We start from the raw sequence: 18,070 nt of genomic DNA on the forward strand, positions 1-18,070 counted from the left end.
AGTAAAAGTAAAAGTTGTCGAAAATATAAATAGTAATGTACAGATACCCAAACACACTACTTAAGTAGTACTTTAAAGTATTTTTACTTAATTACTTTACACCTCTGCCTAAAAGGCACCCTAAAGAAAATGTACGCTTAATCCAGTATAAACTAATGTATATAATTTATTATACAAGAGACAAAATGTACAAATTCTACCAGCACAACGGAAGAGTCATGTCTTAAGTGTAAAACTAATATTGACTCAATAATCCATGCTTTCTGGGAATGTGATGAAGTCCCAAATTTATGGGCAGAGCTAGAAAGTTGTCTGTCAGAAGTATTACAATGTTAAATTACTTTTAATCCATCTGTCTGCATATTTCAAGACATGGCATATGGGGGTGTAGTGAGATACCCAACAGGCTGGACGATTCTCTTCTCATCACTTATCTTGAAAAAACGTATACTAAAAACTTGGAAATCCATCAATCTGCCATCGTTAACAGAATGGAAAAATCAAATGATTTATTATTTAAATATTGGAATAGCATGGGCGACAGAGAAAAACAAATTGATACAATTTAAGGCCAAGTGGCCAACAATAGTGCTAGCACTAGGGATGGGGGTGTGGGCATGAGGGTCTGGGCAGATGAGATGTAGTCGTTGTTTGTGTGCATCTGTAAGTTGTTGTTCGTATGTATAAATTTGGATCTGGTGTAAAAAATTAAAAAATTAAAAAAATAAAATAAAAGGCACCCTATTCCCTATCTACTACTTTTGTAGTAGTGTATTATATAGGGAATAGGGTGCCATTTGGTGTTTTTGACACCACCTGTTGGTGCATCCAGAGGGCAGACTGGGGTCATCTCCTCCACACAGATCTATTATTGATGCTCCTCTTGTGTTCTACTGTGATTCGCACTAAATAATTAAATCGTTGTGAAAAATGTATGAATCAGCATTGAAAACTCCTCTTTTAATGAGGAAAAACTTTTTAATCTGTCTCCCTTTTGAATTGGTGAAATTTGGCATCCACCCAGAATAGCTCAGAGTCTCAGACAGAAGTTTAATCAAGGTGTTTTTTTTCTCTCCCTGGTATTAATCTGGTCGTGGTTGGACCGTGCTCAGAAAAGCCAGTCAGTAATTGGTCTGCCTAACACTGTTCTTTATGGGTTATGTTGGTAGTTGTATCTCTAAAATCTTTCCTCTCTCCTCTGTCCCTCTTCCAGACCAGAGCTCCTCGTCAGTGGCCCCGTTAGTGAAGAAGGGTTCCTGTCTGTCCATGGATGGAAGACGGCACGAGAACGAAGAAAACTGGCATGATGGCTGCCGGGATTGCTACTGCCACAGCGGCAGGGAGATGTGTGCCCTCATCTCATGCCCTGTACCATCCTGCGACAGCCCTGCCATACAGTCCGGACAGTGCTGTCCATCCTGCCCAGGTAGAAAACCTTAAACAAACAAATTAAATATGGGAAGAAAAACTGTGCACTGGTAGTAGGCTATTCTTAGATAGGCTAGTTGTTGTTTTAGATGTATACAGGTTTACACACCATTTTCCCATCCTCCTCATTGTTTCATATAATAGATCATGTTGATAATGCATTACACACTAATGAAAAAGCTGTTTCCAATATGTTTCACCCTTGACCCTGTGCTCTCTCTTCCGTCCTCCTCCCTCAGAGGAGCCCAGCTCCCACAAACCAGACCTGGGGGATTCGTCAGTGTGTCTGGCCCCGGGGGGAGAGTACTTTGTGGAGGGGGAGACGTGGAACATCGACGCCTGCACCCAGTGCACCTGTCACAGTGGGCGTGTCCTGTGTGAGACAGAGGTGTGCCCGCCCCTGCTCTGCCAGAGCCCAATCAGAACGCAAGACTCATGCTGCCCCCACTGCCCAGGTGAGTTTGAGCAGCCATTGGTTTTTTGTTGGCTTTGAAACACTATTGGTCTTTAAGTCTCTATATATTTGAGTCTGTCTGGCAAGAATAGTCTGTATGATGTTTTACTTTATAATAGAGAGGGGCGGCCTCATTATTAAACGCAGTATAAGCCCTAAGCCGTGTATGAAGGTAGAGGTGAATGTGAAGGGGATAGGGTCTCAAAGTTGTCTTGACTGAGCTGAGGTCCTTAAGGTAATTAATTATTGCTGCTCAGATCTGGCATTGAGAGAGATGCTATTTTAACATTTTCTATTTGTCTTGGCACATCTAGCCACTGGGAATTTTGCCCATTCTTCAAGGCAAAACTGTTCCAGCTCCTTCAAGTTGGATGGGTTCCGCTGGTGTACAGCAATCTTTAAGTCATACCACAGATTCTCAATTAGATTTAGGTCTTGGCTTTGACTAGGCCATTCCAAGACATTTAAATGTTTCCCCTTAAACCACACGAGTGTTGCTTTAGCAGTATGCTTAGGGTCATTGTCCTGTGGGAAGGTGACTCTCCATCCCAGTCTCAAATCTCTTGAAGACTGAAACAGGTTTCCCTCAAGAATTTCCCTGTATTTAGCGTCATCCATCATTCCTTCAATTCTGACCAGTTTCCCAGTCTCTGCCGATGAAAAACATGTTGTTCTTGGGGTGATGAGAGGTGTTGGGTTTGTGCCAGACATAGCGTTTTTCTTGATGGCCAAAAAAAGCTGCATTTTAGTCTCATCTGACCAGAGTACCTTCTTCCATATGTTTGGGGAGTCTGCCACATGCCTTTTGGCGAACACCAAACGTGTTTGCTTATTTTTTTCTTTAAGCAATGGCTTTTTTCTGGCCACTCTTCCGTAAAGCCCAACTCTGGGGAGTATACGGCCTAACGTGGTCCTATGGACAGATACTACAATCTCCGCTGTGGAGCTTTGCAGCTCCTTCAGGGTTATCTTTGGTATCTTTGTTGCCTCTCTGATTAATGCCCTCCTTGCCTGGTACGTGAGTTTTGGTGAGCGGCCCTCTCTTGGCAGGTTTGTTGTGATGCCATATTCTTTCCATTTTTTAATAATGGATTTAATGGTGCTCTGTGGAATGTTCAAAGTTTTGGATACTTTTTTATATTCCAACCCTGATCTGTACTTCTCCACAACTTTGTCCCTGACCTGTTTGGAGAGCTCCTTGGTCTTCATGGTGCCGCTTGCTTGGTGGTGCTCCTTGCTTAGTGGTGTTGCAGACTCTGGGGCCTTTCAGAGCAGGTGTATATATACACTGAGATCAGGTGACAGATCATGTGACACTTAGATTGCACACAGGTGGACTTTATTTAACTCATTATGTGAAGATAATTGGTTGCACCGGATCTTTTTTAGGGGCTTCATAGCAAAGGGGGTGAATACATATGCATGCACCACTTTTCCGTTTGAATTTTTTTTAAATTTCACTTCACCAATTTGGACTATTTTGTGTCTGTCCATTACATGAAATCCAAATAAAAATCCATTTAAATTACAGGTTGTAATGCAACAAAATAGGAAAAATGCCAAGGGGGGTGAATACATTTGTAAGGCAACAACACAGCAGCACAACAATAGTTTGTCTGGCCTAACAGACTAGAGAGTGATGGCCAAAGAGACAGAGATGTAGAGAGAGATCAAGAGGTACAAAGATGTAGAAACATAGAGGTACAGAGATGTAGAGACAGAGAGGTACAGAGAGAGAGAGACAGAGGTACAGAGACAGAGAGATACAGAGACAGAGAGAGACACAGCGAGGAGGATAAGAGAGAGGGGAGAAATAGTTTGACGGTAAACAGCTGGAGAAAAAAACACAGATCGGAGGCCAGAATCAAACTCCGTAGAGAGAGTAAAAAAAGAATAATGCATAAGTTATGGAGCTCTAGAGATGAATAGTGCATGAGAAAACTTAGACATGGCAAACCAAGCCAAACATGAAACAGGCAGCAGTGCTTTGGGCCTCTGTCACTGTAAAACACAGTGTAAGAGGACTGAGATACCTGGAAGGCCACCAACTCAACTCTCACATGGATATCTGGTGTGTTTCCATCTCTTAAGCTGTTTGTTTGAGATGTTTTAGTCGAATAAACCAAAGACGCAAAAATGAACATTCTACCGTTTGAATGTCATCTATATTTTAAGCCCTGTATTATGGGTTTTATTAGCTGCTCTAAGAGTTACAGTCAGGCTTAAAGAACGCATCTGTCACGCCCTGACCTTAGAGAGCCTTTTTATTTCTCTATTTGGTTAGGTCAGCGTGTGATTTGGGGTGTGCATTCTAGTTTGTATATTTCTTTGTTGGCCAGGTATGGTTCCCAATCAGAGGCAGCTGTCTATCGTTGTCTCTGATTGGGGATCATACTTAGGCAGCCCTTTTTCCCACCTTCAGTTGTGGGATCTTGTTTTCTGTTTAGTTTTTCTGCCTGACAGAACTGTGCGCTTTTGTTTTCACATTTGTTATTTTGTTTGAGTGTTTTTTGAAATAAACACTTTCCATGCTGCGCTTTGGTCCACTCTTCCTACCACCAACGAGAGCCGTAACAGCATCTTTAAAAGTAGGGCTGGGAATTGCCAGTGACCTTACAATACAATATTATCATGATACTTAGGTGCCGATACGATATGTATTGCGATTCAATACTGTTTTTTATTGTGATTCGATGTGCCAAACATATTGCTCACCATATGTCTGCTGCAGTGGGAGAATAGAGAGCCATGAGAAAACGAGTTTTGATCAGTCATGGAAATAAAAGTGCTGAAAACAAATTTGTTCCCTATTTAAAAAGAAGATGAAGAACAACCTATGAAGGAAAAGTACTGGAGTTTTGGTACAGCCAACTACCGCAAAAAAAAATGATACGATATTGTTAAAAATAATATCCCGATATGTAACTTTCGATTTTTTCCCCCCATCACTATTTAAAAGCATACCCGAACAAGTGAAGAAATGTATTCACTGTGTGTTCAGTGCAGTCAGTTGATCCTGTGTGTGTGTGTTTGTCCCTCTCTCCTCTATAGACGAGCCCATCACCCCCCATTCTCCCAGTAATGACAGCTTACCCAGCTACTGCAGGAACAAGGAGGGGGACATCTTCCTGGCAGCAGAGTCCTGGAAGCCCAACACCTGCTCCAGCTGTGTGTGTCTGGACGGTCAGATCAGCTGCTTCTCAGAGTCCTGCCCGCCCGTTGGTTGTGCCAGGCCCGTGCTGCGCAAAGGACAGTGCTGCCCCTACTGCCTCGGTATGCTGCACACACACAGATCATTGGACATACCTGTACTATAGACAATGTGGGGAGGTATCCAGAGACGTGTTCACATGATACATGGGTTGAGGCTTATCATTACCTAAGCCTTAACTCTAACCTGATAAGGTGGTGTGTTCGCACCAATGTTTGAAACCACAAATGTGTGAAATTGTATTCATCCCAATTGGTGAGATGGTCTTGCCTATATGTTTGTGTGTATTTACTGAATGAGTATCTTCCATATTTTTTCCTGTCTTGGAGGTGGATCCTATTTGATCTTCTCCTATGTCTCCTGGCAGATGCCACACCAAGAGCCGTGTGCCACTTCAATGGGAAGACGTATGCAGACGAGGAGCGCTGGGACATAGACAGCTGTACACACTGCTACTGCCTTCAGGGACAGACCCTCTGCTCTACTGTCAGCTGCCCCATCCTGCCATGCCACCAACCCACCATAGTGGAGGGCAGCTGCTGCCCTATGTGTTCAGGTGTGTGTGTTGGCATTCAGTCTCATTGCCTCTAATGACTTCCTTCCCCCTTAAACACACGCCCTTGCAAAATATGCTTTTTCCTGGTCATCAATATTGCTTCTATGTATTCACTTCACTATTTTTAAATAAGGACTATGAAGAGTGCATACCAATCCCATTTTTGGTATGTATAGGTCATTATCAGTAAAACGTCACAATATGGTGCAGAGCGTTCGATTTGGCTACTGGGGGTCAAGGAGACCCCCAGATCTGCAAACAATTGACAACTACGTGCCGGTTAAGGGATTGTTAAATAAATGTTAACTATTTGGTTTTAATATCCTCACCTCTTGAAGAGCATAGTCAGAAGTACACATCTCCGATTATTCTACATTTAACTTTATCAGAGTTATACAGCAAGTCACTGCATGTTTTTTATGATCAGTGACGTTATATTGATAATGACTCATTCACACCATGTCCCTCAAATATTTATTCGGTTGACTTAAGCTATCATTAATTGAGGACAACCACAGCAAACACCTTCATTGAGATTAATCATCTGAAGGGAGGGATTAGGGTTTGACTGGTGATGTCAAGTAAATTAGCATGCTTTGCTTAGGCTAGGATAATGGATTGATAATAGCTCCCTCTGTTCTCTCTCACCGTCCTGCCATGGATCGATGAGATGCAGTAGCAGTGTAATTAGCTGACGAGAACTCCACTGCCCGTAATTCATCCCTGGGTTCAAATACTATTTGAAAACATTTAAAATACTCTATCTTTCCTAGATTGCACCCACCTGTCACTCCAAGCAGACAAGAGCAAATGTTCAAATTATTGTTGTGGTGCCCAACAATAACTGGTTGAAGAGTTGGAGAAGAGGGCTGATAAAGATCAGACAGAGTCATGTAATCCCTTATTGTGATTGGCTGGAGATTAAAAGCTAAATTTGACCTCTTAGATTCAGGCACAACTAATGAAGAGTGGAAGGTCACTTTAATTTTTTTTATTTCACCTTTATTTAACCAGGTAGGCCAGTTGAGAACAAGTTCTCATTTACAACTGCGACCTGGCCAAGATAAAGCCAAAGCAGTGGGACAAAAAACAACAGAGTTAAACATGGGATAAACAAAAGTACAGTCAATACACAATAGAAAAATCTATATACAGTGTGTGCAAATGGAGTAAGGAGGTAAGGCAATAAATAGGCCGATAGTAGCGAAGTAATTACAATTTAGCAAATGAACACTGGAGTGATAGATGTGCAGATGGTGAGTAGAAATACTGGTGTGCAAAAGAGCAAAAACAACTTAATAAAAACAATATGGGGATGAGGTAGGTAGTTTGATGGGCTATTTACAGATGGGCAGTGTACAACTGCAGCGATCGGTAAGCTGCTCAGATAGCTGATGCTTAAAGTTAGTGAGGGAGATATAAGTCTCCAACTTCAGCGATTTTTGCAATTCGTTACAGTCATTGGCAGCAGAGAACTGTAAGGAAAGGAGGAGTTGACTTTGGGGATGACCAGTGAGATATACCTGCTGGAGCGTGTGCTACGGGTGGGTGTTGTTATGGTGACCAGTGAGCTGAGATAAGGTGGAGCTTTATCTAGCAAAGACTTATAGATGACCTGGAGCCAGTGGGTCTGGCGTACATACATCATACAAACTTTGTGTAGCGGCAGTCAAACAAAAGTCAAAATACCAAATTTTCTAAACAGCTTCAATAAATGACAGAATATCTCCTATATTTAGCAAAATCAAATTAATGATTATACAGATTGAAGATCGGCTCATTAATAACTGGGAGATAAAGAGATTAAATAGCAAAGTATCTTAATGGGGACCAACTCTGTTTTAAACATATCCATATATACTCTCATACCGTTTGTTGATCACATTCTCTGCCAAAGCTCTCGTAACGGCAGCAAGTAGGGGAGACCGGGGATGGTTGTAACACTTTTAGCTAGCCATTTTTGTTGTTATTTTTGTTGTATTATAATGCTAAATAATGCAATTATTTTTGTTGTATTAATGCTATTTAATCTCTCCTCAGACTAATATTATTCTGTTTGTCCTTTGCAAATGTTCCACCCCTTGTGTATTGCGCTGTCATGGTGTATTTGTTAGCAAATACACCATGACAAAATTAGCATTTTTTGTTCATTTCTCAGAGATTGCGCTACTACATTCAAAATGTGTGCGTGAGGGGTGTGTGTGTGTGTGCGCGTGATTAACCCTCCATTAACTTCTCAACTGAATGTGTGTGTGTGCGTGCATGCGTGCGTGCGCGTGTGTGTAATTAGCTAGCTTCAATTTTAGCTACATATTAAAACTTTAGCATTGCTAAATTACATGAAATATATAAAGACACACTGGTTATTAACCTGGTATATGTTTGGTGAATCTAACTACAAAGCAGGTGATGCCATCACAAAAAATATATATATAAATTCTTACCTCAAAATGTGCAGAGTCTTGCTTCTTCACGTGAGGGTTGATGTAACGTGTACGCTAATAAAACGGGAAGCAAGTACAGGGAATGAATTTAATAAATAAACGAACATGGAACAAAAAAGAAACACGAGAAATGTACAGACATGAAACATATAACCAGAATCAATAACGCCTGAGTAAAGAACCAGTCACGTTCGTAATAAGGACGGAACCAAGGCGCAGCGTGATTGAAGTTCCACATCTTTATTACGGTGAAACTTTAAACAAAAACAATAAACCAACAACGAAACGTGAAAGTAGTGGTGCACATGCACAAAACAATATCCCACAAACACAGGTGGGAAAAATGGCTACCTAAATATGATCCCCAATTAGAGGCAACGATTACCAGCTGCCTCTAATTGGGAACCATACAAAACACCAACATAGAAATATTGAGCTAGAACACCCCCTAGTCACACCCTGACCTACTACACCATAGAGAACCAAGGGCTCTCTATGGTCAGGGCGTGACAGAACCAAAGGGAGTGACAGATATAGGGGCGGTAATCAGGAGGGTGATAGAGTCCAGGTGAGTCTCAAGAGGCGCAGGTGCGCGTAACGATGGTGGCAGGTGTGCATAATGAGAACTGGCGACAACAAGCGCCAGAGAGGGGGAGCGGGAGTAGACATGACAGTACCCCCTCCCTGACGCGCGGCTCCAACCGCAGGACGCCAAACTCTAGGCGCGGTAACCCGTAGAAATGGCTGAGGCGCAGGAACCCGTAGAAACGGCTGAGGCGTGGGAACACGTAGATCCGGCTGAGGCGCGGGAGCCCATAGAGCCGGCTGAGGCGCGGGAGCCCGTAGAGCCGGCTGAGGTGTGGGAGCCTGACAAGCCATCCGAGGTGCGGGAGCCTGACAAGCCAACCGAGGCTTGAGAACCTGACGAGCCAACCGAGACTTGAGAACCTGACGAGCCAACCGAGGCTTGACAACCTGACGAGCCAACCGAGGCTTGAGAACCTGATGAGCCAGCTTCGGCAATGGAAGTCTGACGAGCCAACCAGGGCTTGTGAACCTATCATATTAGCTGAGGCATGGAAGCTGGTCGAGCCAGCTGAGGCATCCCCGGTTGCGTCGGGGAATGTAAATGTAAATGTAAAGAGTGTTCCCGGTTACCCATGTTAATCCCTACTAACTAAATATTTCAATATAACTCCTAATTCCTCTCTCTCTCTAACCATGTGTTTCCATATTATGTTACAGAGATGTACGCACCAGCCCCCACCAACATGCCAATTGAAAAGACAGACCAGCACAGAGGTAGGAAGCAGCACCAGCCTGCCTGGCCCACCCGCAGTGAGAACGACATCATGCCCCAGTTCAAAGGTCAGAGTTCAAATCAAACACTTCCTTGTCTGAAAAAGAGACACATGTGCCCACACAGCATGCGCTCACACACACACAAACACACTGTCTGTCTCCTCAGTGCTGCTGTAGCTGCTAAATGTTTCTGCTGTCGTCCATACAGTGCCTTCGTAAAGTATTCAGACCCCTTGACTTTTTTCACATTTTGTTACTTTACAGCGTTAGTCTAAAATTTATTAAATTGTATTTTTTCTCATAAATCTACACACAATACCACATAATGACAAAGCAAAAACTGGTTTCATTCCAAGGTTTTACTTTATTTTTCCATTATCTACATTGTAAAATAGTGAAGATATCAAAACTATGAAATAACGTAGTAACCAAAAAAAGTGTTAAACAAATCACAATATATTTGAGATTTGAGATTCTTCAAAGTATACACCCTTTGCCTTGCACAGCTTTGCACACTCTTGGCATTCTCTCAACCAGCTTCATGAGGTAGTCAACTGGAATGCATTTCAATTAGCAAGTGTGCCTTATTAACTTTTACTGCCTCAGAAACCCGGATCCGGGAGCACCCCCCACCCCCCACACACTGATTAGCATAGATAGCATAGCTTCAGAAGTAGATAGTAGCATCTAAATATCATTAAATCACAAGTCCAAGACACCAGATGAAAGATACAGATCTTGTGAATAAAGCCACCATTTCAGATTTTTAAAATGTTTTACAGGGAAGACAAAATATGTAAATCTATTAGCTAAACACGTTAGCAAAATACACCACTATTCTAACTCCATCAGTTTCTTACTCCTTCAGGTGCTATCACCAATTCGGCTCAACTAAGATATTGATAGCCAATAACCTATAAAAAAAACCATCAGATGACAGTCTGATAACATATTCATGGTATAGGATAGTTTTTGTTAGAAAAAAGTGCATATTTCAGGTAGAAATCACAGTTTACAATTGCACCGACCATCACAAATCCACTAGAATTACTAGATAGAGCAACGTGTATGACCAATTTACTCATCATAAAACATTTCATAAAAATAGACAAAGCATAGCAATGGAAAGACCCAGTTCTTGTGATTTCAGACCATATTTCAGATTTTCTAAGCGTTTTTCAGCGAAAACCCAATAAATCGATAAGTTAGCATACTACATGTTCCAACGTTACCAGAGCATCGATTCCAGCCAAAGAGCGCTATAACGTAACCACCGCCAAAAGATATTAATTTTTTCACTAACCTTCTCAGAATTCTTCCGATGACACTCCTGTAACATCATTTTACAACATACATATACAGTTTGTTCGAAAAGGTGCATATTTAGCCATACAAAACCGTGGTTACACAATGAAAATACTAGGAAATCAAGCCTCAATATGTCTGACGTCATCTATCAGAGTGATCTAGTTTAATTAAAAGCTAATCATATACTTGACTAAAAAATACAGGGTTGACAGGAATCGAAAGACAAATTAGTTCTTAATGCAACCGCTGATTTACATTTTTTAAATTATCCTTACTTTTCAATACAGGGTTGGCCAAGTGAAGCTATACCAAACAAAATGGCGATGTATGCGTTTAAAATATTTCGACAGAAACACGGTTTATCATATTAAATATTGCTTACTTTGAGCTGATCTTCCATCATATTCTTGGGCAATGTATCCTTTCTATGTTATAAACGTCTTTTGGTCGATAGATGTCCTCTGTCCTTCGAAATGTCCATCACCAACGACCGACACCCTAAAGCGTGTCCAAACTTTCAGAGTGCACGACAAAGAAATTCCTCAAAATCGCACTAAACGGATATAAATTGATATAAAACGGTTAAAATTCACTACATTATGATGTTTTTAACAACTATAACGACTGAAAACATGACCGGAGAAATACTGCTGGTTAGAAAACGATTTGGAACGAGGCAGGTCCGATGGCCTTCACGCTTGAGGCGCACGTTGAGAAAGAGGGGTCTCTGTACATTTTTGTCATTTATAATGGCTGTGAACGTCCCATAGACTTCATTGAAAACGTGATGACGTACAGACACCCAGAGGAAGACGTAGGTAGTGTCGGTTTCTTCATAGCATTCACTGTGGCCTTATAAACAGACCCCAGATCAGAGGTAAAAATTTCTGAAATCTGAACCCTGTCATGAAAAGTGCTGTAGAAATTGTTCTGTACCACTCAGAGACAAAATTTCAACTCCTATAGAAACTATAGACTGTTTTCTATCCAATAATAACAATAATATGCATATTGTACGATCAAGAATTGAGTACGAGGCAGTTTAATTTGGAAATGTAAAAAAAAAAATAATGCTAACAGCTCCCCCTATTGACAAAAGGTTAAGTTAATTTGTGGAATTTCTTTCAGTCTTAATGGGTGGGGGCGGGGGGGCCCGTCAGGAAGTCTAGGACCCAGTTGCACAGGGCGGGATCTCGAGCTTAATGACGAGTTTGGAGGGTACTATGGTGTTAAATACTGAGCTGTAGTTGATGAACAGCATTCTTATATAGGTATTCCTCTTGTCCAGATGGGTTAGGGCAGTGTGCAGTGTGATTGCGATTGCGTCGTTGGTGGACCTATTGGGGCGGTAAGCAAATTGGAGTGGGTCTAGGGTGTCAGGTAGGGTGGAGGTGATATGGTCCTTGACTAGTCTCTCAAAGCACTTCATGATGACGGACGTGAATGCTATGGGGCGATAGTCATTTAGCTCAGTTATCTTAGCTTTCTTGGGAACAGGAACAATGGTGGCCCTCTTGAAGCATGTGGGAACAGCAGAATGGGATAAGGATTGATTGAATATGTCCGTAAACACACCAGCCAGCTGGTCTGCGCATGCTCTGAGGACGCGGCTATGGTTGCCATCTGGGCTGGCAGCCTTGCGAGGGTTAACACGTTTAAATGTTTTACTCACGTTGGCTGCAGTGAAGGAGAGCCCGCAGGTTTTGGTAGCGGGCCGTGTCGGTGGCACTGTATTGTCCTCAAAGCGAGCAAAGAAGTTGTTTAGTTTGTCTGGAAGCAAGACATCGTGGTCCGCGACGGGGCTGGTTTTCTTTTTGTAGTCCGTGATTGACTGTAGACCCTGGCACATACCTCTCGTGTCTGAGCCGTTGAATTGCAACTCTACTTTGTTTCTATACTGACGCTTAGCTTGTTTGATTGCCTTGCGGAGGGTATAGCTACACTGTTTTGTATTCGGTCATGTTTCCGGTCACCTTGCCCTGATTAAAAGCAGTGGTACGGGCTTTTAGTTTTGCGCGAATGCGTTAAAATCCTGCATGAAAATAAAAACCAGACAGTAATAGACAACACTTGTTCGGTTAACCACAGCAAAAACAAGAACCAGAGTACTTGGGGGTTGAACCTTTATTTTCTCAGCCATTCTGTTGGCTGTCCATCCATAATCCACAGGTATAAAAGTCTGTATCAAGAAATAAAGTGCAATACACCAATAAACATGCACAAATACTAACAGTGGTTGACTGAACAAGAAAATTAGAATTATGTCATTGTCCAGCTAACGGGCCTTCTTACGCTGCTCCCTGCTGTTCTGGTTGGGGAAGGTTTTAATAGTCGTTGAGGGTACAACATCACGATACACAAACTCGCTCACTGAATCAGCGTATTCATCAATGTCATTGTCCGATGCTATGCGGAACATATCCCAGTCCACGTGATCGAAGCAATCTTGAAGCGTGGAATCCGATTGGTCGGACCAGCGTTGAACAGACTTGAGCACGGGCGTTTCCTGTTTTAGTTTCTGTCTAGTTTCTGGCTGGGTGCAACAAAATGGAATCGTGGTCAGATTTTCCGAAAGGAGGGCGGGGGAGGGCTTTGTATGCGTCGCGGAAGTTAGAGTAACAATGATACAGGGTTTTGCCAGCCTGGGTCGTGAATTCTGATAAGACCGCTCCATCTGCCCCTTCTGCGGCGCCGTTGTTTTGGGTCGCCGGTTGGGATCCGATCCATTGTCCTGGGTGGTGGACCAAACAGAGGATCCGCTTCGGGAAAGTCGTATTCCTGGTCGTAATGTTGGTAAGTTGACGTTGCTCTTATATCCAATAGTTCTTCCCGGCTGTATGTAATAAAACTTAAGATTTCCTGGGGTAACAATGTAAGTGTCAATGGTGTATTGGAGGTGAAGTCTGGTGCTGGAGAGCAGAGTATAATGAACAGATACACTTTTATTATAGTTCCAAAAATGAGAGCACTACATAAATCAAATGCGCTCAAAAAACGGAACATAAAAGTAAAGCGCGTAAACTAACACCACATAACATGAAACAATTACACTCAAAACATGATGGGAAACAGAGGGTTAAATACAAGTAGATTGATTGGGGAAATGAAAACCAGGTGTGTATGGAAACAAGACAAGACAGATGGATATATGAATAAATGGAGCGGTGATGGCTAGAAAGCCGGTGACGTCGATCGCCGCACCCCGCCCGAACAAGGAGAGGAGCCGATTTCGGCGGAAGTCGTGACAGTAAGAAATAATACATAAAAAACGAAATACTGCATTGTTTCCTAGGAACGCGCAGCGAGGCGGCTATCTCTGTCGGCGCCGGAAGTTGAGTACAGAGTTATCTCTGCTGCAGAAGATAAGTTCATTAGCATTACCAGCCTCAGAAATTTCTGCCAAAATAAATGCTTCACAGAGTTCAAGTAACAGACATATCTCAACATCAACTGTTTAGAGGAGACTGCATGAATCAGGCCTTCATGGTTGAATTGCTGCAAAGAAACCACTACTAAAGGACAAAAATAATAATAAGAGACTTGCTTTGGCCAAGAAACACGAGCAATGGATATTAGACTGGTGGAAATTCCAGCTTCACCTGGAATGCTTTTCCAGCAGTCTTGAAGGAGTTCACACATAAGTCCGGGCTCTGGCTGGGCCACTCAAGAACATTCAGAGACTTGTCCCGAAGCCAAGACAATGCAGGAGTGGCTATCTGCTTAGGGTCATTGTCCTGCTTGTAGGTGAACCTTTGCCCCAGTCTGAGGTCTTGAGTGCTCTGGAGCAGGTTTTCATCAAGGATCTCTCAATACTTTTCTGCGTTCATCTTTCCCTCGATCCTGACTAGTCTCCCAGTCCCTGCCGCTGAAAAATATTCCCACAGCATGGTGCTGCCACAACTATGGTTCACCGTAGGGATTGTGCCATGTTTCCTCCAGACGTGATGCTTGGCACTCAGGCCAAAGAGTTCAATCTTGGTTTCATCAGACCAGAGAATCTTTCTTCTCATGGTCTGAGATTCTTTAGGTGCCTTTAGGCAAACTCAAAGTGGGCAGTCGTGCATTTTACAGAGGAGTGGCTTCCTTCTGGTCACTCTACCGTAAAGGCCTCATTGGTGGAGTGCTGCAGAGATGGTTGTCCTTCTGTAAGGTTCTCCCATCTCCATAGAGGAACTTTAGAGCTCTGTCAGAGTGACAATCGGGTTCTTGGTCACCTCCCTGACTAAGGCCCTTCTCCCCTGATTGCTCAGTTTGACCGGGTGGCCAGCTCTAGGAAGTGTCTTGGTGTTTCCAAACTTCTTCCATTAATGAATGATGTAAGCCACTGTGTTCTTGGGGACCTTCAATTCTGCAGAAATGTTTTGGTACCCTTCCCCAGATCTGTGCCTCAACACAATCCTGTCTCGGACCGCTACAGACAGTTCCTTCGCCCTCATGGCTTGGTTTTAACTCTGACATGCACTGTCAACTATGGGAACTTATATAGACAGGTGTGTGCCTTTCCAAATCATGTCCAATCAATTTAATTTACCACAGGTGGACTCCAATCAAGTTGTAGAAACATCTCAAGGATGATCAATGTATTAAAGATGGCGCCGAAGAACATGGATGACGTTTTACATTCTCCCAACCAATTGTGCTGTTTTATTAGTTTTTTTGCGTTTTGTGTAACTTTTTTTTTTTTTTCAACATCCTCCCGGACACCCTAGACCCACTCCAATCTGCATACCGTCCTAACAGATCCAAAGATGATGCAATCTCAATCGCACTCCACACTGGCCTTTCTCACCTGGACAAAAGGAACACCTAATGAACACCTAATGCTGTTCATTGACTACAGCTCAGCGTTCAACACCATAGTGCCCACGAAGCTCATCACTAAGCTAAGGACTCTGGGACTTAAAACTTCTCTGGGATATATGGGATGCTAACGTCCCACTTGGCCAAAAGCCAGAAAAAATGCAGTGCGCCAAATTCAAATATATTACTATAAAAATCAATCTTTCATGAAATCACACATGAAAGACACCAAATTAAAGCTACACGTGTTGTGAATCCAGCCAACATGCCTGATTTCAAAAAGGATTTACGGCGAAAGCACACCAAACGATTATGTTAAGTCAGTACATAGCCACAGAAAAACACAGCCATTTTCCAAGCCAAAGATAGGAGTCACAAAAAGCAGAAATAGAGATAGAATTAATCACTAACCTTTGATGATCTTCATCAGATGACACTCATAGGACATCATGTTACACAATCCATGTATGTTTTGTTCGATAATGTGCATATTTATATCCAAAAATCTTAGTTTACATTGGCGCCATGTTCAGAAATGCCTCCAAAATATCCGGAGAAATTGCAGAGAGCCACATCTAATAACAGGAATACTCATCATACACTTTGATGAAAGATACATGTTTTACATAGAATTAAAGATACACTTGTTCTTAATGCAACCGCTGTGCCAGATTTCAAAAAAACTTTACGGAAAAAATACACCATGCAATAATCTGAGACGGCGCTCAGATATAACAACATTTCTCCGCCATGTTGGAGTCAACAGAAATACGAAATTATATCATAAATATTCCCTTACCTTTGATGATCTTCATCAGAATGCACTCCCAGGAATCCTAGTTCCACAATAAACTGTTGTTTTGTTCGATAATGTCCATTACTTATGTCTAAGTAGCTACTTTTGCTAGCACGTTTAGTGCACATGTCCAAACGCTCGCGTAGATGCATGCGAACTCGGACGAAAACTTCAAAAAGGTATATTACAGGTCGAATAAACTGGTCAAACTAAGTACAGAATCAATCTTCAGGATGTTGTTATCATAACTATCCAATAACGTTCCAACTGGAGAATTCCTTTGTGTCTCTAGAAATAATGGAAAGCAAGACGATATCATTTGGAATGCGCGTGACCAGGAACTGGCATTCTGCCAGACCAATGACTGAAACACCTCCCATCCGGCTCAACATCACAGTAGAGGCTTCATTCCACGTTCTACAGACTGTTGAAATCTAGTGGAAGGCGTAGCAAGTGCAAACAGATCCATATCTTACAGGGAATTGAATAGGCGATGAGTTGTACATCGACCAGCCTCAGAATTCTCACTTCCTGTTTGGATTTTTTCTCAGGTTTTTGCCTGCCATATGAGTTCTGTTATACTCACAGACATCATTAAAACAGTTTTAGAAACGGCAGAGTGTTTTTTATCCAATAGTAGTAATAATATGCATATATTAGCATCTGGGACAGAGTAGGAGGCAGTTCACTATGGGCACGCTATTCATCCAAAAGTGAAAATGCTGCCCCCTATCACAAAGAAGTTAACACCTCCCTCTGCAACTGGATCCTGGACTTCCTGACAGTCTGCCCCCAGGTGGTAAGAGTAGGCAACAACACATCTTCCACGCTGATCCTTAACACTGGAGCCCCTCAGGGGTGTGTGGTTAGTCCCCCCCTGTACTCCCTGTTCACCCATGACTACGTGGCCAAACACGACTCCAACACCATCATTAAGTTTGCTGACAAAACAACAGTGTTAAGCCTGATCACCGACAACGATGACACGGCCTATAGGGAGGAGGTCAGAGAACTGGCACTGTGGTGCCAGGACAATAACCTCTCCCTCAATGTGAGAAAGACTAAGGAGCTGATCGTGGACTACAGGAAAAGGCGGCTGAACAGGCACCCATTAACATCAACGGGGCTGTAGTGGAGCGGGTCGAGAGTTGTCCACATCACCAACGAACTAGCACGGTCCAAACATACCAAGACAGTTGTGAAGAGGGCACGACGAAACCTTTTCCCCCTCAGGAGGCTGAAAACATTTGGCATGGGTCCCCAGATCCTCAAAAAGTTCTAGAGCTGCACCATCGAGAGCATCCTGACTGGTTGCATCACCGCTACAGAGGGTAGTGCGAACGGACCAGTACATCACTGGGGCCAAGCTTCCTGCCATCCAGGACCTATATAATAGGCAGTGTCAGAGGAAAGCCCATAAAATTGTCAGAGACTCCAGTCACCCAAGTCATAGACTGTTCTCTCTGCTACCTCACGGCAAGCGGTACCGGAGCGCTTGCCGTTAGGACCAAGAAGCTCCTCAATAGCTTCTACCCCCAAGCCATAAGACTGCTGAATAATTAATCAAATCGCCACCGGACAATTTACATTGACCCCCCCCTCCCTTTTGTACACTGCTGCTACTCGCTGTTTATTATCTATGCATAGTCACTTCACCCCCACCTACATGTACAAATTACCTCAACTAACCTGTACCCCTGCACACTGACTCGGTACCGGTGCCCCCTGTATATAACCTCAGTATCGTTATTCTTATTGTGTTACTTTTTTA

At 42.8% G+C, this 18,070-nt stretch overlaps 1 protein-coding gene across 1 annotated transcript in view; it reads left to right on the forward strand.

Annotated features, from left to right (window-relative positions):
* The window catches only part of crim1 (cysteine rich transmembrane BMP regulator 1 (chordin-like)), a 184,881-nt gene that overhangs the window by 161,604 nt on the left and 5,207 nt on the right, over nucleotides 1–18,070 (forward strand). The window contains exons 11-15 of the mRNA XM_071382060.1: nucleotides 1,214–1,426; nucleotides 1,668–1,883; nucleotides 4,934–5,155; nucleotides 5,461–5,649; nucleotides 9,339–9,461. Of these exons, the coding sequence (XP_071238161.1) occupies nucleotides 1,214–1,426; nucleotides 1,668–1,883; nucleotides 4,934–5,155; nucleotides 5,461–5,649; nucleotides 9,339–9,461 (963 nt within the window). The remainder of the gene's footprint in view (nucleotides 1–1,213; nucleotides 1,427–1,667; nucleotides 1,884–4,933; nucleotides 5,156–5,460; nucleotides 5,650–9,338; nucleotides 9,462–18,070) is intronic.

The sequence above is a fragment of the Salvelinus alpinus genome, chromosome 34 (genome assembly GCF_045679555.1).
Source record: "Salvelinus alpinus chromosome 34, SLU_Salpinus.1, whole genome shotgun sequence".
Taxonomy (NCBI): Eukaryota; Metazoa; Chordata; class Actinopteri; order Salmoniformes; family Salmonidae; genus Salvelinus; species Salvelinus alpinus.